The following is a 21,737-nucleotide window of genomic DNA, read 5'->3' on the forward strand; positions in this document are numbered from 1 at the left end:
TAGAGTAAAAAGAGGACTGAGGTGAAATTTCAAGGGATACCCAACATTTAAAAAAAGGCAAGATGAGGCAAGGCAAGGGAATTCCAGAATAAGACTCTCTGGGTTTAAATATTAACTCTGCCATTAAAATAGCTGAAGACCAAAGCCAAGCTACCTTACCTTCCTATGCCTCAATTTTCTCATCTGCCAAATGGAGATGAGCATAATACTTCATAAGGTGTTATAAGAATTTTAAAAGATAGAACCTACAAAATGCTTGAAGTCTGACATATAATAAAAATGTATTTAATGGTCACTTAAATTTTAGTATGAGTACAGGAGCTTGAGGAAATAAACAAATAAGCGTCAACTTTGCCTAAAAATATTCTGTTAAAAAGTAGTTTTAGGGCTTCCCTGGTGGCGCAGTGGTTGAGAGTCCGCCTGCCGGTGCAGGGGACACGGGTTCGTGCCCCGGTCTGGGAAGGTCCCACATGCCGCGGAGCGGCTGGGCCCGTGAGCCATGGTCACTGAGCCTGCACGTCCGGAGCCTGTGCTCCGCAACGGGAGAGGCCACGGCATTGGGAGGCCCGTGTACCGCAAAAAAAAAAAAAAAAAGTAGTTTTAATATTTTTGCCCACACGAATATAAAAGAAGTGCTCTTTTCTATGCACACGCTTACTTAGAAGAATGCTGCATTATTTACCTTCTGCTTTAAATTCTCGAGAATGTTGGCTGTGATTTGATACCTAAATACATATTTGTAATGATGGATTTTTTCAAGTAGAAAGTCACTTAACTGTGCTTTCTTTTGTTATGTCACTAGATATGAAATCAGAGATGATCATACCTTGAAAATTCGGAAGGTGATGGCTGGTGACACGGGGTCATATACTTGTGTTGCGGAAAATATGGTTGGAAAAGCTGAAGCCTCTGCTACTCTGACTGTCCAAGGTAAGGTTTGGGGAACATTTTTTGTGGTTGATTTATTATATGAGATACAATGTTGATATTTGGAAATATTACATATTAGAGTAGTCTATATAAAATATAGACTTTAAATAGTGCTGTATATATATACATTATTCCAAACATATTTAAAGGAAATTATTGTTTTGCCTATGGGAGCTCTATAAGTGTCTGTTACAGGAAATTGAACTAAGTTTTCAAAATTATGAGAGCATTTTCTCGGTCAAATAGAGGAGGGGAGTGTGCTTTAATCTCTGGGTCTTCAAACACAGAGCTTTAATTAAATGACAGCTACTGCCGCGAAAACTTGATCTTTCAATGAAAATAAGTCGACCATTCCTTCAGGTCATGCACTTTCAAGGGTCTGTACAGTTCAGAACAAAAAAGTGAAAAGATTCTGTTTCCCACTAGAATGTAAGATGCATCCAAAGAGTAGGGACTTTTGCAGTCTTTTTCTGTGCACACCGTGCCTGTGACTTAACAGACATTCAATAAATATTTGTTGAGTGAATTAATTGCATTTGTACTTTGCTAATTTTGATGAAGATTTATTATTTGGTGTGATGTGAGCCAAAATGGCTGCCATATTCTTTGGCTACAAGTTTTTTGAATGTCAAAGTCACATCTTAAACTGATATGCAGAAATGGTTCTGTCACCTCCTTTGTTTCCATAATTTCATATGTTTTTCATTCTCATTATCCCTTTTCCCCTTTTTCCATGATGTCACACTGATTATTTCTTACTATGTATCATCTGAGAACTTTCTCTCATTTTTTTCCTTTTTAGGGACAAATTGTTTATTGTGGAATTTGAGAGACAGGGACCTTTAAAGAGCATTTTGTTGGTGAAAAAAATTCCTTATTTTGACACGTATATAGAGTAAACAGGGATTTTGGCCATAAACCACTTAGCTTGTTTCTGAGTATGACATTAGCAACACCTGCTCTGTCATCTTTTCTGAGCACTGTCTCCTCTAAGGCTATTACGAAGGAAAAGGTGGCTTTTGAAGGAGAGCTTCTACTGTGGGCTTTCTACAAAAGAGCCTTGTGGGCTTTTTACAGTAGAAAAAAGGAATAAAGAATATTTCCTTCCTGTCTCTAAAGCCATTATGTCCCCCTTTGGGGTTTTTAGCTCAACCTCATAAAAACAAAAGAAAAAAATGAAAAGATCAAGAACAAACATTGAATTTCTAAGGCCTAGACTACTTCTCTTTAATCTAAGTTGGACTTGAACTCCACATAAGACTAAAACTGTAAGAAAAGAAAACCCCTTTACATTTAGAGAAAGCATAAATTTAAGAGATGTCAAGTTCAAGTTCAGAAGCCCTCCGGAGGGAGTGAAAGTAGCCCAGGATGAATCCAAGACATGAAAAGGTGTGTCTATCTCCAGGCAATTGTGACAGGGAGGTTGATTGTCTATTATATTAGTCAGAGAGATGATGCTTTTATAAATAATAGCCATTCTGCTGTGTCTACAGTAGACATTGAAATCAAAATAGAGTTTCTTCCAGCAGTTTTATACTCAATTCCAAAGTTAATTCAGCCTTAAGTTTTCCATATGGAATTCTTGCTCCTAAGCCTGGATTTCAGTGAAAACTGGGTACAAATGATCAAATCCAGAAACTACTTAAGGAATTTAGAAGTTCTTATTTCAACTGCATTGGGTTTTCTATAAACTTATGAAAGATCTGTGTATTGTTGAGAAGTTATTATTTTATTCAACTATTAAAATAAAATATGCATATTAACATCACTGTGAAAATACCTTTAACATGCTAGAATAATATACACAGTATGTCAAAGAAAGTAACATGATTCCCAACAGCAAAACTTAACTAAGAAAAAAAACAAAGGAAACTTTTCAAAGGAAACTTGAGAAGTTATGTATTTTTTTCCTTTGAGATTGAATATAGAAAAATATTAGTTAGTACAAAGGAAACTAATCAGAAATGAATACATTTGATAGCAGGAAACAATTATTAGAAATTCAGTAGCATAGTTGTTTTTGATTTCTGTATTTCATTTGTGGTTCATTTTTGAGGCACTATTGGAGTCAGTATGGGCTTAAAAATATTCTTCCTTTTCCTCACTCCTCATGCAATAAATGTTTAATTTTGAGAATTGATGTTGGACAACAGAACCCTGTGTTCCAGTAGCAGTTTGGGGAAAAAAACTTTCTTAAATAAGGGTGAACGTTTGATTTTCACCCCCAGTACAGATATGATTAGTTCTAACATTTAAAAATTAACCCTCATTTGAGAATTACTTCCTTTTTTTTGATATATATATATTTTTTTGAAATCCTGATTCTGCTGTTTTAGAGACTCTGTCTGTATGTATTTCCTCAAGTATTCCATTCTCAACTCATGATTTCTTTGGTTTTAATACTTGTGTATTTTTCACAGTCCTTAGTATGGTACTGGACATCTAGTAGGCACTTTATGTAATAAATACTTGTTACAATTTGAACTATGCATTTGAACTCCAACCTTCTGCTTGTGTGGTAGAGATATCACAGTACAGTACATCACAGGGGAAATTCAAGCATCTTCTGGTGACTTTGATCCTGAGTGCTAGCAATAGGTTACATTGGATCAGATCTGAAGAGATTATCATCTCTGATGGCTGCCTGGTGGTCTGTGTTTGAAAGGAACAGAGTAAAACCTGGGGCTGGACAGAGTTTCCTAAACTTAGATGAAGTTTGTTATCTGATCTTATCTGAACGTGTATATCTAAACTTATCTGAAGCTTGTTAAATATACAGATTATCAAGCATGCCCCTGGAGAACCTGATTTAGTAGATCTGGGTTAGAGAACAGAAATTTGTTTTTATTTTTGTTTTCAAGCAAGTTCATCAGTCTCTGGAATGTGGAGTTACCTGTTGAGCTGACAGAAAGAATAAAGGGCTTTAAAAAATTGCTCTAGGGCTTCCCTGGTGGCGCAGTGGTTGAGAGACCGCCTGCAGATGCAGGGGACGCGGGTTCGCGCCCCGGTCCGGGAGGATCCCACATGCCGCGGAGCGGCTGGGCCCGTGAGCCATGGCCGCTGAGCCTGTGCGTCCGGAGCCTGTGCTCCGCAATGGGAGAGGCCACAACAGTGGGAGGCCCGCGTACCGAAAAAAAAAAAAAAAAATTGCTCTAGGGTTTGGGAATTACCAGGGCTGGATGAAGTGTGTTACAGAGAATTGTGTAGCGAAGAGTATAGACATTGGTGTCAGACAAAATGTAGTTGAATCCTATTTCTGTCATTTACCAACTGTGTGGCCTAGAAAAGGTTATTTAAATTACATGAGTCTCAGTTGCCCATGTGTAAAATGGGTACAGTAATACGAATCTCACAGCATTTTTATAAGGATTAAATTAAATTATATATATATAAAGCTTAACATATTGTCTGTTACAGAATGTTTTATAAATAAGGAGTGTTGTAGTCATATAAGCGTTATTATTAGTGATAGCTTTATCACTTAATTTTAATAATTATTGGTTATTTCATAAGAAATGTAGTAATGTTCAGATAATTCTAGACAGGTAGGTCTTCCTTTGCTATTGTAAATGAGAAACCTGAAGTAGTAATATAATCATGATAATTTATTATGTAACAAGTTATTAAAAGTCTTCTCAAATATAAAGCATTACATTTTTATTAAAAAAAACTTTATTGGCTTTTAAACTAAATGTGTTAAATCTTGTTAGTGCCATCAAAACTAGTGCTAGATTTAATGTTGAGGTTTTGCAAAATAACTAGATAATTTAATGAAAATTACGACCACTTGGGAATAGAAATGATTCAAAAACCGATTACATTTTATGTGCAATGGAGTGTTATCGTTATGAAAAAACGTTCAGCAGAGACTCAGAGACTCTGCAGTAATTTGACCTGTTGAAAAATAATTAATGTCCATTACATGGCCAATAAAAAATGGTGAAGTAATGCTGTTTGGAATGATCACAACAGAGAAGTGTTTCTGTTTAACTCCCAGTTAACCAGAAAATTCAGTTAACCTGAACTTGATATTCTGTCATTTTTTGGAATAATCAAAACTTTATTACCTATAAATGTAAATGTTGTTACATTTACGCCTGATGTTTGTCTGCCTCATTTTCCCTCCATACTGTAATAATATCTATGCACCTCCTCAAGAATTCTCTTTGTAAACCTAAAATACACAAATTCAGGCATCTTTTAAAAGACATATCATCTCAATTTTGATTGATTACATTGTGATATTTGCATTTTAATGTCTCAATTCGACAAGTATTAGGATTGCTAGCTGTCACAGTAGGAATGAATTATCTTCTGAACTAGTGTTTCATGTTGCATAATGGCCCCATCGTTTAAGGAAAAAGATATATACTGTAGTATTTATAACCATTTTATAGGTTGTGACATACCTATAAAATGTAAAGTCTAAGTTGAACAAAATAGATGCAGTGAGGCACCCTGCCAGATTTTTTAAACAGTGTGCTATAGAAACTGCTAAAATTTATGCCTCTGCTTGGTGCTCCGAGAATGGTTGCAGGTTTGTTTTACATTATTTTACTATCTTAATCTAAACCCATTAGGTCTTTATTAGATGCTTGCCAGGTGGGCCTTGAGGTTCTTCTTGTAATCACATGATAGCCAACATAAATTTTCTTGCTTGCTTTCATTTTTGAACCAATTCATAGTAATTTAAACAGTGGGTACTTTTTTTTTTCCTTTGTTGAAGGTAGCCTTTAAAGAAAAGCATGGTGGATGCAGCCTCAAAACACTTAAAAGAAAAATAAAGGCAGAAAAATAACTTCATCATTCTATTAATAGCAAAACCTTTAAAATTAGTGATTATTTATGATGACAATCATGTCTGTAGCTTTTTAAATAATTCCATTTATGAGGTGTGCTCTTCTGAAAGAAAGATGGAAGATAAAGCCACACAGAGTTTAAACTCCAAATTTCTCCCATTTCCAAGTCTGTCCTCCACCTCTAAGATTTCTTACAATTCTTTGGTTCAGTGATACTCACTGCTTAAACAAGGCAAACTCGATGGCATTATTAATCTTTCCACTCCCTCTGCAACTTCACAGATAAAGCAGCTCTTATTACTGTCACAATTTCATTGACAAAGTAAATTTGCGACTCTCTCTCACCAGAGTGATCGTGTTCCCATCGCTATGTCTGTCACAGGAAACCGAACTGAAAACAAACTTCCATGTACCAGCCATTTCCCAAGCAATCTCATTTTATCTGTGCTGACTTGAACCATTAAGAAAATCTAATCCCATTTTTGTCTGTCTTTCTTACAATAGGCACTAAAAGACATTTAGTCCTCCCATTTCCCTTTAGCCCTAAGTGCTGAGCCAGTCAGACACAGGAAACTGGACGTTTAGTTCACACCCCACTGCACTCCTCCACAGGCCTCTCCCAGGGACCAGTTATTCTTTGAAGCTCAAAAAACAGTTGCTTTTCTGCCCTTTCAGCAACAGCTGTGTTAAAAGAAAAGGCAGATGCCAAACATCTCTAAACCAGGTGATGCTCTGTTACCAGACAATTGGGATTTCTGTGAAATCCCAGCTCTTTTCTCATAGGCGCTTATCCGTTTTTCTTCCCTTGATGTGAAATTACTCCATTCTCTCAATTTCATCACCTGGTTTTTTTTGGGTTTTTTTTAGTTCTAAAATATGGTATCATGAATGATGTTGATATCTCCTTAATGTATTCTTGGCATACAATAGGAATGTTCAAATGGATCATCAAAAAGACGTGCATTCTATTCTGTTCTGAAGAACTATTATTTTGTCTGATGCTTCCCATAAGTATTATGCCTACTCTGCAGTGAAGGAACGGAGCACTTCCCCGTTAGGATTGGTTAGCCACTGACAGCCTCTGGAAGGCTGAAACTTGAAGTCTGAGATTGATGTGAGACCAGAGAGACACAAGGCAGAAAAAAAAGACCAGTGCAGTCCTTTGGCTGACTTAACTGCTACTAATGGAATGTTTCCTAGAGCTTCTCTCCTTGCTGCTGGTGAACTGCATGCCAAAGAAAATAAGAAGAAAAAAAAAAAAAGAAAAAGGAAAAGAAAAAAAAAATGCTGAAATATCTTGGGCACTATAGTTTATAATTGACCCCTAGTTAATATCCCAGTGAACTAGGAATTGATCAATAGTTATGATTTCCAGTAAAACAAGAAGCAACAGTCAGAGGTTTGGCTAAGCTTTTAAGATTCTCCTAACCCAGTGTGTGAGTATTAATTCACAGGAAATAGTAGTGATGCAGTGAAAACAGGAGCAGACAAGGCATAAGAAGCTGAACTCTTCCGTATTCTTCATTTCAGTTGATGGCAATGCAACCTGCAAATACACAGTAGTAAGCAGCTTGGGTGCTGGTGGGGTCATGCTTTGCTCTTCCATTTCTCAAATGTCAGTCACCTTAAAATCCTATTTATTTTGCCTTTTAAATATTTCTCAACTCTCAACACCTGTCTTATCTTCTTATCACTGCTTTATTATCTCTTGTGCAGTGAAACTTAACATCTAACCAGTTTCCTTGCCTCCGTCTTGTCCTATAGAATCCATCCTTCATACAACAGGTACATTGACCTAAAATACAAATCAAATTGTATTAGTTCCATTCATGAAACATTGTCATGCTTCCCATCTCTCCAGATAAGGTTCAAAGTACTTAAATGCTGCTCTGCCTGGCTACTTAGCCCCCTCTTGCTACTCCCTTCAGGGTAGTAACACTATATTGTTTACATATTTTTTCATGTAAATACCACCATGGAGCTTCCGTCTGGGCTTTTCTTTATGTTAGTCCTTTGGTCTAAAATGCTCTGCCCCCACTGACCCATCTTCTACTTGCTAATTACTCGTATCCTTGGATCCAGCTTAGGCAGGCATCTTGCAGGAAGCTTTGCAGGCAGTCCTTACCCCAGTGTCAGGTTAGGTATGCACATTCATGGACCCGTCGCGTGCTGTTGCCACCCTTATTGCATTTCAGTATCTGCCCCATTTGGCTGTGAGTTCCTTACAGGCACACTTTATGTACTTCACCTTCTTAGTCTCGTTGCTTATTGCAGTCTTAGGAGCATCCTTGGTGCTCATGTAACATTTTCTGTCTGAGCGAATCAAGGGCTGCCCTGATATATACCAGCTGTGGTATCCTGGGCAAGTCACTTAACTTCTCTGAGTTTTAGTATACTCATCTGTTGAAAAAAATGAATGTACATGGACTATAAACATCAAAGATGATAGAAAAGTTTTAAAAAGATAATTAACAAAGTATATTCTCATAAAAGTGGTTTGTGGATTATGAAATGCTTATGCAAAATGATGGTTATGATTATTTTTCTCATCTCTTCTTTCAAACAACTAAAAACCCATTAGAGTCTCAGTAATATTTACTTTGACCATAGAGATTTGAAATTTTTAGTTGCTGATTAATGTAGAATTTGGTAATTGTTTTGCTTTTCTGCAATTATAATTTTCTGTGATTCCTTGATATTGAGGTCTGTCAAAATCAGCCCTCAGGGGCTTCCCTGGTGGCGCAGTGGTTGAGAGTCCACCTGCCGATGCAGGGGACACGGGTTCGTGCCCCGGTCCGGGAAGATCCCACATGCCGCGGAGCGGCTGGGCCCGTGAGCCATGGCCGCTGAGCCTGCACGTCCGGAGCCTGTGCTCCGCAGCAGGAGAGGCCACAACAGTGAGAGGCCACAACAGTGAGAGGCCGGCATACCGAAAAAAAAAAAAAAAAAAATCACTCCTCAATATATTTTTTTTTTGCTGCTGCTTTAGGAAATGTTCTGTAGGGTAGAACTAACAGTCTTTTCTGATAGACACACATGGATTCAAAAACTGAATGTACAAGATGTTAAATCTCTGATTCTCAGTTTTCTCCTCCGTAAAGGGGAGTAAATATGTCTCCCTCATAGGATTTTGTGGAGATTAAATGAGCTAATAAATATGAAATGCTTAGCACATTGTGTGAAGCATTTAAATGCTCAGCAAAAGGAGAAGCAATAAAGGTGATATGAAGAAGGCAGAAGAAGAGGAGTCATTTCAGTCATGTGTCTTTATATGTGTATATATCAGGACTTTATGTAGCTTTAGTGCTCTTAGCTGCTGTATAAAAAGATTAAAGTCTGGACTTCCCTGGTGGCGCAGTGGTTGAGAGTCCGCCTGCCGGTGCAGGGGCCACGGGTTCGTGCCCCGGTCCGGGAAGATCCCACATGCTGCGGAGCGGCTGGACCCGTGAGCCGTGGCCGCTGAGCCTGCGCGTCCGGAACCTGTGCTCCGCGGTGGGGGAGGCCACGGCAGTGAGAGGCCCAAGTGCCGCAAAAAAAAAAAAAAAAAAAAGATTAAAGTCTGAGTCATGTATGCATCTCCCATTATACTTTATATAGACACACAATAAATGGTTTTCAATAAACAATGACTATCAAGGTTTCCGTAATTGTGGTGTAAAAAAATGTCAATTTTTATTCTAATTGCTTCAAGAAACAGAAAAAAAGTTAGGTATAACACAAAAAAATCTACATTAGGTAAAAATACTTTTTTGTCTTTATTAATTGTGTGTATTTGATATGCATTTGAGACCAAAATAGTTTTTTTTATTAAACAGATCCATAATTAACATGATTCCCTTTGATCTTTAAACATAATTATTATCCCCCCTTATATGTTCAATGCTGCTAAATTTCCTGATAAAATGAATAATATTGAATCACTGTACCTTCCATAAATATAATCCATATATTGGACCAGTTGAAACTAGAGATAAAAATAATGTGGATAGATGGTCCCCAGTAATAACTTCCATATAATTTAAAACTTTAATAGTCTTGAAAATGAATCAGAAGGCATAGTCCATTAAAAGAAATGTGCATTTGTGCCTTGAACATTTTCTAAGATGTGAAATAGCAACTTTGAAGTTTACAAAACCACATGTTAATTTCACACATTGCAACATGTCATGTGCATGGCTTTTTTTTTTTATGGACCACTATATAATTATTTCAGAATGTAAAATTAAAATTTAAGTGAAAATTAAACAATGTAGCTTACTGTAGATTTTATTGCCAGTAGTGAGGGATAAACTTTAATAAACTTGCATTCAAAAACAAACTCTGGGGGGAAAGAAAGCCTGTTTTGTAAATTTGTAGTTCCCATAAACAGGCTTCACCAGGCTAAAGCTTTCTATCAGCATATGAGATCTGATAGAGGGTAAGAGTCATCTGACTTTTTAGAGCTGGTATAATATCTAGACAGAAAAGAAGTAATGAGAGAAAAAACTGGACCCTTCAGTTCTGAATTTCCTTTCTTTGATGTAGACTTCATTTAAATCATTTGTTGGAACAGTGTGCTTAAATTGCTGATTTCAGAAAAGCTGGCAGTATAATAGTACATTGTTTCTGACCAATAACGTGGTTATTTGAGTCAAAGCCAAAACTAATAGTGTCAGATGGCCCTTTTGCAGGTTCAAGTCAGGTTTACTATAATCCAAGATTTTAGTTAAGAACTGTGAATTCACTATTATGAAATGGTAAATAAAGTGTTTCAGATTTAAAAAAAAGGACTGTGAGTTCAACGTTTTGATGAAACACATATTCCAAGGCCCCCAAAGCTTTACTGGATGACTTTAAGAACCTTGATATGTGTGTGACCATGTCTGCCACACTCTGACAAGATATGGCAGACTGATTCTTTGGAGAATGATTCTTCATCACACATGGCAGCAATCCACAAAGGCCCAGTAAAGTCAGTCGTACTAGAGTAAACAGTGCTTCAGGGATTGTGATACACACACACACACACACACACACACACACACACACACACACAGTGTCATATATAAATTTACCACCTCCTATATGTATGTATTGCTACACTCAATGTTGAACTCAAGAGTCTTACTCAGAATGCCTCCCTTATAGGATTTGTTGTGGATTTTGTGTTTTTGTTGTTGTTGTTGCTTGTTTTGTAGTTAAAATAATGATTTTAAAAATTTAACTGAAGATTTGAGGAGCTAATGAGAATTAAAAAAAAGATTAGTTATTATAGAAAGAAAACCCAAAAGACAATGTGTGATTGAAGAGTTTTAAAGAGTCAGTATTGCCAGCTGAGCTCTTTGTGAACAGGCTGAAAGTCAAGTGCTATCATTCAAGAGGTTTAATGAAGCCCCACTACAGAATTTAACAAGAGAATGATTTGTGAGAATGGCTTCCTCTCCTAACTGTTCTGATCCAGTGGCATAAATAGGATGCCGGGCTCCACTCCTGCTGGGTTTTTTTTTATGCTATTTGATTTGATTGAGACCCAGCAGCATTATGGCCTATGATTCTTTTCCTTTTTTTTTTTTTTTTTTGTAGAAAGGATAAAGTAAAGAACTTCTTGTGTTCTTATAGCCTTTCAGAAATAGTCATTTTAACCCTAATGACTGTTGAAGATGTGACATTCTCTTAGATTTCTTTCACTTACTCATGAAGGTTTTGGGTTGCTTTTAGTTATTTCAAACAAACTGATAAAATCTTAAAAATTAATCAAAAGAAAAAGCAATTCTCCACCTAGCCTTCCTACAGAGAACTTGAAACACTCTCTTAATGTTTTTTGCCAAGCAAGTATTTGAGGAAATAAGTAGAGCAGTCAGGTACAAGAAATAATTGACACATAAGATGATTCTGTGACAAATAATGACACAATACCACACTAGTAAATAGCACATCATGGGTCTTCCGTTATGTTCTGAGCTTTACTGTGATTTATTCATCTACATAACAGTGGATAAGGTTCTCTCGTTGCTCAGTTACATAGATGTATAACTTAGCAACTGTCTTTAGCAACCTACATTATGAACTAATGACATCATCCTGGAAATATGTAACTGAGTTGTGTGAATCTACACAATCTGCATTACGCAGCCTGAGAATGAAATTTGAATGAAATAAATTAGATTTTTGCTCTAGTCATTAATGGGTAGCTCATTCTAAAACATTAGATTCATTACTGACAATCTCACATAACTTTAAGAATTGGAATTATTTTGTGATATTGTGTATAATTTAATGTAAAAGAATTAATTCTAAGTTAATTTACATTGATGTATCCTATTTTGTCCAGAATTATTAAGACATAAAGTGATTGAGGTAAGTCATTGTTTAAGAGAGAATAATCATAAAGAGAATAATTTTAGACTAATTGACATCGAGGGCACCCTTTTCTTATGATGAACCCTGGGTGAATTAACTATGCAAGATAATTGAAAAATGGTCTTTTTATGCATCCATATGTATCAAATTTTATTATTTGCTTGCTATCGTTTTAAATATTTTATAGGTATACACAGAATTGAAAATTACACTGAACAGTATTCATCCTTATAGATTCACAAATCATTTCAGTATATTCCAAACATTAGGGTCATCATTAGAATAGTTATACCAGCAGCAGCTGGTGTCCTTTGAGCCTTATTTCAATAATTTCAAAATATAATATGCTTTTTATTTCATTTTTTAGAAGATTCTGTATAAATTGGAAGTTACTACCTTTTAATATCATACCCAAAGTTTGCAAAACTGATTAAAATACCACGAGCACTTTAATTTGCTTTTAAACTGTTATTCTCAGGACTTTATAAATAACGTGCCAATATAAACACACCTGTAGAAAATGCTAAAATAAGTATAAGACAAAATGTAGCTGAGTAATTGCTTTATAACAGAATTATGAGAGTAGGAAAATCCATAAATGGTTGTTAAGGTTAGCTTTAGCTGTAGGACATTTATTTTGTGTGGTCAGTGTTATTAGGAGAAAATTTACAGCATTACACAACTCAAACTGATAGAAATGACCATTTTACAAAGGTGCTTTTAAAAAGTTAACATTGTGTATGGTAGAATAGTCATTTCAAACAGTGTTCTTTTTAGGTCATTAGTAAAGAGATGAGGTGTGCTCTTGTATTTTTCCTTAGGTTTTTATATTCCCCCCAAGTGTACTAAATGACTAAATATAATTGATGATCAGTAATTTTGGCCTGATTTAGGCTTCTTGGAAATAATGGTAAATTACATAATTCCTGTGCTGGATTGTTGAGATTATGAATGTTAGACATGGATGGGGGCTCTGTTTTACTGATGAAAAAACTGAGGTCAGAGATGACTTTATAATGTATAGCAAACTGTGAACATATACATTCGATACTTGACTGCATGAATTTGACATTTACGGTGGTTGTCCTAAAAGGTTGCATCATATCATCTTTCAGAGATGGAAATTGGCTGTTTGGACATTGTTTTTTTTTTTTTTTAATGAGAAAATAAAATATAGCATGAGTCATTTCCTCCCCTAAAACCTTTTTATATGTTTGAAACATGCCCATATGTGAAGCAGATTATGTACCCATGTTAATTTAATATATTAATACATATTGTGCATTTAAACAATATCTTTTTTGTTAAGGTATAATTGACATATAACATTATATTCGTTTCAGGTGTACAGTATAATGATTCTATATTTATATATACTGCAAAGTGACCAGTGCAGTAAGTCAAGTTAATATCCATCACCATATACATAGTTAGAAAATTTGTTCTTGTGATGAGAACTTCTAAGATTTACTCTCTTACCCACTTTCAAGAATGCAGTAGAGTATTACTAACTATATTCCCTATGCTGTACATTAGATCCTCATGACTTACTTATTTTATAACTTGAAATATGTAACTTTTACCCCCTTCATCCATTCCATCTACTCCTCACCCTCACCTTAGGCAATCACTAACCTGTTCTCTGTCTCTATGGACTTATTTTTTTTATTTTTTGTTTTAAATTCCACATGTAAGTGAGATCATTTGGTATTTTTCTTTCTCTGTCTGACTTACTTCACTTAGCATAATACCCTCCATGTCCATCCATGTTGTCTCAAATGACAGGATTTCCTTCTTTTTATGGCTGAATAATATTCCATGGCGTGTGTGTGTGTGTGTGTGTGTGTGTGTGTGTGTGTGTGTATTCATTAGTTAGTTAGTTTACATTTCTTTATCCATTCATCCAGTGATGGGCATTTCGATTTTTTCTATATCTTGGCTATTGTAAATAATGCTGCAGTGAACATGGGGTATGTATATATTTTTGAATTAGTGTTTTTGTTTTCTTTGGATGCATACCCTAGAGTGGAATTGCTAGATCATATGGTAGTTCTATTTTTAATTTTTTGAGGCACCTCCATATTGTTTTCCACAGTGGCTGCACTCATTTACATTCTCACCAACAGTGCGCAAGGGTTCGCTTTTCTCAACATCCTTGCCAACATTCTCATTTCTTGTCTTTTTAATAATTATCCATTCTAAGAGGTGTGAGGTGATTTTGTGGTTTTGATTTGCATTTCGCTCATGGTTAGTGACGTTGAGCATCTTTTCATGTGCCTATTGGCCATCTATATATCTTCTTTGGAAAAATGTCTATTCAGAGTCTCTACCCATTTTTCTAATCAGATTATTTGGTATTTTGTTATTGAGTTGAATGAGTTTTTAATATATTTTGGATATTAACCCCTTATCAGAAATATAATTTGCAATTATTTTCTCCCATTCAGTAGGTTGCCTTTTCATTTTGTTGATGATTTACTTTGTAAATAATTTCTTATTGAAAGTTATTTCGCTTAGGTCATGGAGCCAAAAGATTTCAGAACCAAATTTACATTAGAATAAGATTTAACACTTTTTAAGAATTTTCAAACAAACAAGTCATGCAAGGTAGTAAAAATAGCAAGGATTTAAAGAGCTGAACAGGCCTGAGCTCCAATCTTCCATGTCTTACCTGATGTGTGACCTTAAGAAAATTACTTAATTTTCACATTTCTCCCTTTGCAAAATTGGCATATTGAACTCTTTTCTACAGAGTTGCTGAGAAGGTTTCTGTGTGTGATCTGACACAGTTAGCTAACATTGATGGCTCTTTACTAAACTGAGATGTAGAAAAGTTATGTGATTTATGCAGGATAGATCTGATTAATTTTGCAGAGAATCTTGATCCAAAGTTGTTTAATTTTATCATTATTGAGTAATTTTATCATTATGCCATCATGTACCTTAACGCTGACCCTCCAAGAATTATGCCATTTGAAGGTAAGTGTTCCAGATTTTCAACTAAACAAATTCTTGAGCACCTTCTGTATATAAAACAATATGCTAAGCACTGTGAAGGATGCACAGATAATGAGACATGGAGCCTGCCTTCGCGGAGCTTATTACAGCCTATTGATAAAGGGAGATATACATAAATGTCTACAGCATCAGCAGTATATGAAAAGTGGATTTGTACAGATAGGCCAGGGAGGAAGAAAGTGCTTTCAGCTGGGCAATGGGAACATTATTGTCATTTGTTCACTCTTTCAACAGATATTTACAATGTGAATAATGTCCTCAACTTGATAAGTTCTATAGAAATGCTGGCAAACAAAATGGTTAAATACTTGCCCACATGGAGCTTATAGGCTAGTTTAAGAGACAGACATTTATAGAATAATCACAAATGTATACTTTAAAACTACAGTAAGTGCTCAAGGAGAAAAGTTGAGGTTGCTGTGAGAACATATAGCATTCCGATAAAATTTAGTATCAAATTTAGAGGAAGCTCTTTGAAGAGGTTTTTTTTTTTGAGCTGAGGGCTAGGGTGAGTAGGAATTAAAAGTAGGATCCCAGAGCACAGCATAAACCGGAAGTAAGATGGAGCAACATGTACTCGAGGATGAGAAGAAAGTCTACGGGGCTAAGATAGGGTAGTGGAGGAGGGGAAGGGATATGAGAAGACACCAAAGAGTTACATAACGAGGCCATGTTCGAGATTTTGCTCTCTATTTTAAGAGCAATGGGACCATATTGAAGGGTTTTAAGCAAAAATGTACTATAATCAGATTAGTTTATTTTTAATCATTGTGGCTGAATTGTGAGATTGGAATGGAAAAAAGCAAGACATTAGTTCGGGTGAATGCTGGTGGATAACTTGTCCAGGGTGGTGGCAATAGAGGTAGAAAGAGGTGGATGGAATGGAGAAATAGTTATGAAATAAAAGCTATGGAATTTGGTAATGAATTATGTATCTCTCGGAAGAAGGAGAGGAAAGATCTAAATTTCTGGCTTTCTAAATTGACTTCGGGAGTATTACCACCAAAATTATGATCCTGAGATCCTATGTCTGGTGGCATACACATTATCATAGTTTGCTGGGTAGCTGCATTTCAATCTCAGACTCTTTAGCAGGCAAATAACTAAGTTGCACCATTTAATAACTGCTTGTGGGGACATTTGTAGAAGCAGAAGGAAAAGAAGAATATTAACTTTTTCTGAGCACCTGTAATGTGTCAGGCATAGTGCAAGGTATTTTGTGCAGATAGCAAGGCTTCTCAGTCCTGGCACTATTGACATTTTGGGTTGGATCATGCTTTGCTGTGGGAAGCTGTCTTGTGCGTTGTAGGATGTTTATCAGCATCCCTGACCTCTGCCTATTGGTGCCGGAAACACCCCCCCTTCAGTTGTGACAATCAGAATTGTCTCCAGAGCCACTGATCTAAAGAATAAAGTGAGATATTTGAGTGGAGGGGAAAAGTTCATGGTATTTTATGTATCCATTAAATATATTCTAAAAATGTTCCTCTTAATCACTCTATTTTTATGTCTGAAAAGTTGAAAGATGTAATGACAGGCTTTTATGTTAAACTCAACCTTTTCCCTAAAAAGAAATCATACCTAGTATTAAAATATCTTGAGGGTTTTTAATTGTTAGAGATATTATCATTCATGAGTATCTATGCATATAATTTCTCTGGTGTAACAGTGACTGGGATTTGTCAGTTCAAATGTAGATACTTCACTCCTTAAAAATTTGAGTGTTCCTCTGTTTTAATAAAAATGTGTTTCTTCTCAAAAAAATCTTGTAACTCATTACTTTACTCCATTCATATTCTTCTGGAATGTGGTATTTACAATTCTAGTCTGTCAGATTTGTTAACTGAGCCCTGCTGTGTATAAGAATGAAAAACATCACATCAATTTAGGGATTCACTGCAATTTAGCTACTAATAATGAAAATGAATATCTATGAGTTAGCAGAAGAATTCCATAGTCAGGGTGATTTCATCTGTAGCCCATTTAAGGAAGCTGCTGTTCTCTGATATTTGCTAGTAGGATTGGTCCTACTGTTTGTAAATTTGCTTAACTATGAAATATTCTATAGGGCCATTCTATGAGTTTAGAATACTTAAATTATTTTAGACCCGAATACTGTGAAATCTTCTGTCATTACAGTACAAATAATTGTATAGCCCATTACTAATAGTAAAGAATCTCAGGACTTTAATGTGTAAGGATAAACTCCAATATTTTTGCCACTATGCTTCAAAAACTGAGATTTCAATGTGGAAATACCAAAATTGTAATTTTAATATTGTGCTAATCATGCAAATATTTTACTTTCTTGGAATTTTCTGCTATCTCCTGGATTTATCATATGAGCTATGTGTATAAAGTACTTCATCAACTTTAGGTAATATTGACTGAAAAGAATATTTTCCAGGACATTTTCTACTAGAGTATACATTTGGGTATACATAATCTGAAGGAAAAATATTGGAAGCAGAGGGGTATATCTGTTGTCTTGCTTTACCTCTGAACTTCCAGAGTCTTAAAATCATAGCGTAGAAAGCACTTTAAGAGTCAGCTACTCTATTTCTTTACCAGACAGTGTTATATAGCTAAACTGTTGTGGCCAAATGGAAATAAATCCCATTTTTAAAGACCTCTAGAGACATCACAGTTGGCAACCAATTCATGGTTCAGTGACCTTTACTGTTAACTGCTTCTTTTCTATACTTTTCCTAAGTCGTTCGTGCTATTATTTAGGCCCATTATCTACTTCTCTTCTGGCCTAAGTAGTTATTAAGATTGGCTGGTCCCTGTATTTATTAGACATAATGTGAAGACTTCTTAAGTATCTGTCCAGCTAACTTATTTTCTCAGACCAAAAAAAAAGCCTCTTCCTCCAGCTTCTGTATAATTTTTTCAAACATGTATCATCTTTCTGACTCATGTCTCCTGAATATGACAAGGAGATAGAAGAAATGAGTTTTTTCTTTCTTCTTTCCTCCCTCCCTCCCTTCTTTCCTTCTTTACTTCCTTATTTTCATTTCTTTTTTCTCTTAGCTTCTTCTCATTTATACCTAGAAATTATTGTCTGAACAATGTACATTCTTAGAATAAGATTTCAAACTAATTAGATAATCTGGAGCCCTTCGATGGCACATTCAAATGAGGAAGAAAATCTCTTATTCTAAGTGTGTGTATGTGTGTGTGTGTGTTTGTGAGAGAGACGAGAGAGACGGAGAGAGACGGAGAGAGGCAGAGAGAGAGCAAGAGGCTAAATTCTCCCAAACTTTTTGAACAGTTCTTTTTCTAAAAACTGTTAGTCAAGTGTATAATGTTTGTATATCTCCAAATATTTGGAAGAAAGCTCTTCTTTTTCTTTTTTAGCCTCAAAACAGAACCAGTTTTATAAAATTATATAATTAACGTGTATTATATATATGTATTATATATATATATATATATATATATTTAGACTTTGATTAACTTCCCTTCCTCCCCCACCCAACCCCAAGAAAATAAAATCTAAGTGAAAACAGTATGCTTTGTATACAAACTCAACTTAGTGGCAATTCTCTAATCCCTCACGCCTTTCCAAACTCCCTCCAATATAAGGAAATTTAAAGCTGTCCCTGGAGATGGATTGTAATCTGCACAATGTTGCAATGTTAAAAAAAAAAAAAGAAAAACTAGTAAGGTTTTTTCCTCTTAAAAATATATATTTATTTTTTAAAGTTTTTTTTACCTTCCTATTTGACCCATTTACCTTAAAAAGTATTTTTTGTTAAGATATTATTCTCATGCTTCAAAAGAGTAGTATTTTATTCAATTTATAGTGAGATCAAGAAAAGAAATGATTAAAATTGGTTCACCCTTAAGAAATGATTGCATTACATTTTTTTCCCCAAAAGGTGAACTTTGTAAGAGCCTTTAAGTCTGTTTTCTTCTCACTTGTCAGTTTCCCATGTCTTTTTAAAACTCTAGCCAAATATTCTTTAAAGATTTTTAATGTCATGAGGAATTCTTTAAAACTATTTTTATGTGTAGGTAGTAATGATTTTAGATTAAACAGTTTATGACAGTTTAAATGTAAAATCAAATAGATTGTGTCCTATTGCGTATAGTTCTCCCCAAACTGATTAACTAGTAGGGAAATTTGTACAGACATGGATTTAGTCGAGAGACCTGGAAGACAGCCTTTGGTTAGTCATCTGTGACCTTGAGAAAGTTATTTAACAATTTAGGTTCTCCATTTTCTCATGCAAAAAGATAGGGTTAGACTGATAAGTGCTAAGGTCACTTCCAGAGCTAACATTTTATTGTTTTATTGTTTTATTAGAGATAGAGACAGACAGGCTTTTCGTCTTTCTTAGGGAGAAAGGGGAGCTGGGATAGAGGTGCTCCCAGCCTTTAAAGCAGAAAAAAAAGATGAGACGAGTTATGTGGAGGGTGGGAGAGAAGCAGCCCGTAAACCAGGAGCTTTAGAGGATAATGAATGAACAGGATCCAAATGACTCTTGTTTTTTCTAATTCTTTCTGGACTTTCCTAACCGGACAATAATAGGCACTGCCTGTTGTGTAGAAGATCTCTGCTTTCTGTATGGGGAAAAAAAAAAAAATTATTTGACCTGACCCTGAGAGAAATACAGAGAAAGGGGAAATCTGAGAAAAACTTAAAGAAATTTCTATAATTTATTCTCCAGAAGAGAAATTTGGGGATGATAATTTTCTTCAAATGAGAAAAAGGATTTTATTTGGAGGGTATAAATGGCATTTATTTGTTTACTGAAACTTGAACAAATGAAATTGTGATGGGCAGGTTTTCATTTAGATAAGAAGAATCACTTCCTGATAATCATGGTTGTTAAAAGCTTAAATGATCATTCAAGATACCTCTGATCATTCAAAAACCTCTGATGTTTTAGGAGCTTCTGTGTTAGATGTTGTTTTAGATAAGTTTTAGGGTCCTTAATAGACTATGAAAAACCTTACAGTTATCAATTGTCATTGATGTGATATGCAACTGCATTAGCCTAACATTCTTTTTTGTGTATGTGGTACGCGGGCCTCTCACTGTTGTGGCCTCTCCCGCTGCGGAGCACAGGCTCCGGACGCACAGGCTCAGTGGCCATAGCTCACGGGCCTAGCCGCTCTGCGGCATGTGGGATCTTCCCGGACCGCGGCACGAACCCGTGTCCCCTGCATTGGCAGGCGGACTCTCAACCACTGTGCCACCAGGGAAGCCCGGCCTAACATGCTTAAACACAGTGGATTTTAATTAAAAGATTCAACTGCTATGGTTTAATTGCTGGTAAAACCTATAGGCAAGGGAAAAGCGCTTTTTAAAATTTTAAATGAGCTGCTTCCCAGTGATTTTTTTGGTTTCTAACATGTTAAATAGTTTTGAAACTGTTTAAGAAATTTTAAATTACTGAAAATACATGACTAGAAACTATTTAGGAATCATTCCTTTGATCTCCTGACTTCAAATAAGGCTTGATTTTAACTGCATCAGTCTAATGAGATCAAATTTATTTTCAGATTACCCAAAAGATAATTTTATGACTTTTTGTTTTCTCAAAGCAAAGTTCTGTTGCTACAGTTGTCAGGTTCTCTCTCTTGTAGTTTCTGAACATTTCTTCCTGTCATTTAAAAGACATCATCTTTAAGGTGATGAGAAATGTAAGCAAGTCCCATCCTCTGTTTGTTTTCAAATCTGGATAACATAGTTATGCTATGATAAACATTATGCCTGAGCAAATGAGAGTATGCTTTTTTTAACTTTTCTTGCAGGCGTGATTGAAAAATTATGCTTAGAGTTTTTACCTTAGAGTGAAAAGTAGACAACTTATTTCACTCACGTTAAAGGGAACGTGTGAGTTAAAATGTGCTTCTGAATTACCTTTAAATTTTGCATATGTGGTAACAATAGGCAAGAGAACTCCTCTCTCTATTTTAAAACTACCATTTCACAGCAGCAGTGCTTGGCATAGATCATTTATTTAAAGTACCGGAATGTATATCAAGTCTAATTAGTTGTGACTTGCTGAAAGACATGGACATTATTTATTTGAGTAGAATATATTGTGGATGTCTACTGGGCTATTATGAAAAAGCTCTGCATTTGACAGTAATTACCTTTGTTTCTAAAAGAGCAAAACAATTGCTTTCCAGTTTTTAAATATGTAATACGTGAGCTTTCTATGTTAAAATACCCAATGTTTCAGCATTGAAAACAGGTAATGTGATTATAACTTTATTAGATAGTGTTATAAAGTTTTCTCTGTTTCTATAATGTGTTTATATTTTTCCTGTGTGTTTTCTCAATTAAAAATATGCAAGAATTCAAATATAATACCTTTTTTAACCGTGCTACTCAACCTATGGTCCTGTACCAGCAGCACGTGGGTTCTGCAAAATCCCTGGTCACACTTCTGACCTATACAATCATAACCTGTATTTTAACCAGATCTTAGGGTGATTCTTATGCTTATTCAAGTATGAGAAACATGGGTTTAATAGAATATCATTGATAGCATGAACCTTTTAAAATTAATCTGATGGTGGAGTTACAGGATTTAATACTTCTTTATCTTTGATTAAGGTGCTTGATTTCTATTCTACGTAGCATTAGCAGTTAAGATTTATAGTGTGCTTTTAAACCCATTACATATATAG

General features: G+C 35.4%; 1 protein-coding gene across 1 annotated transcript in view; it reads left to right on the plus strand.

Annotated features, from left to right (window-relative positions):
* The window catches only part of ROBO1 (roundabout guidance receptor 1), a 406,812-nt gene that overhangs the window by 295,190 nt on the left and 89,885 nt on the right, over window positions 1–21,737 (plus strand). Inside the window, exon 6 of the mRNA XM_073804384.1 lies at window positions 803–930. Coding sequence (XP_073660485.1) covers window positions 803–930 — 128 coding nt within the window. The remainder of the gene's footprint in view (window positions 1–802; window positions 931–21,737) is intronic.

Source organism: Tursiops truncatus, chromosome 4 (genome assembly GCF_011762595.2).
Source record: "Tursiops truncatus isolate mTurTru1 chromosome 4, mTurTru1.mat.Y, whole genome shotgun sequence".
Lineage (NCBI taxonomy): Eukaryota > Metazoa > Chordata > Mammalia > Artiodactyla > Delphinidae > Tursiops > Tursiops truncatus.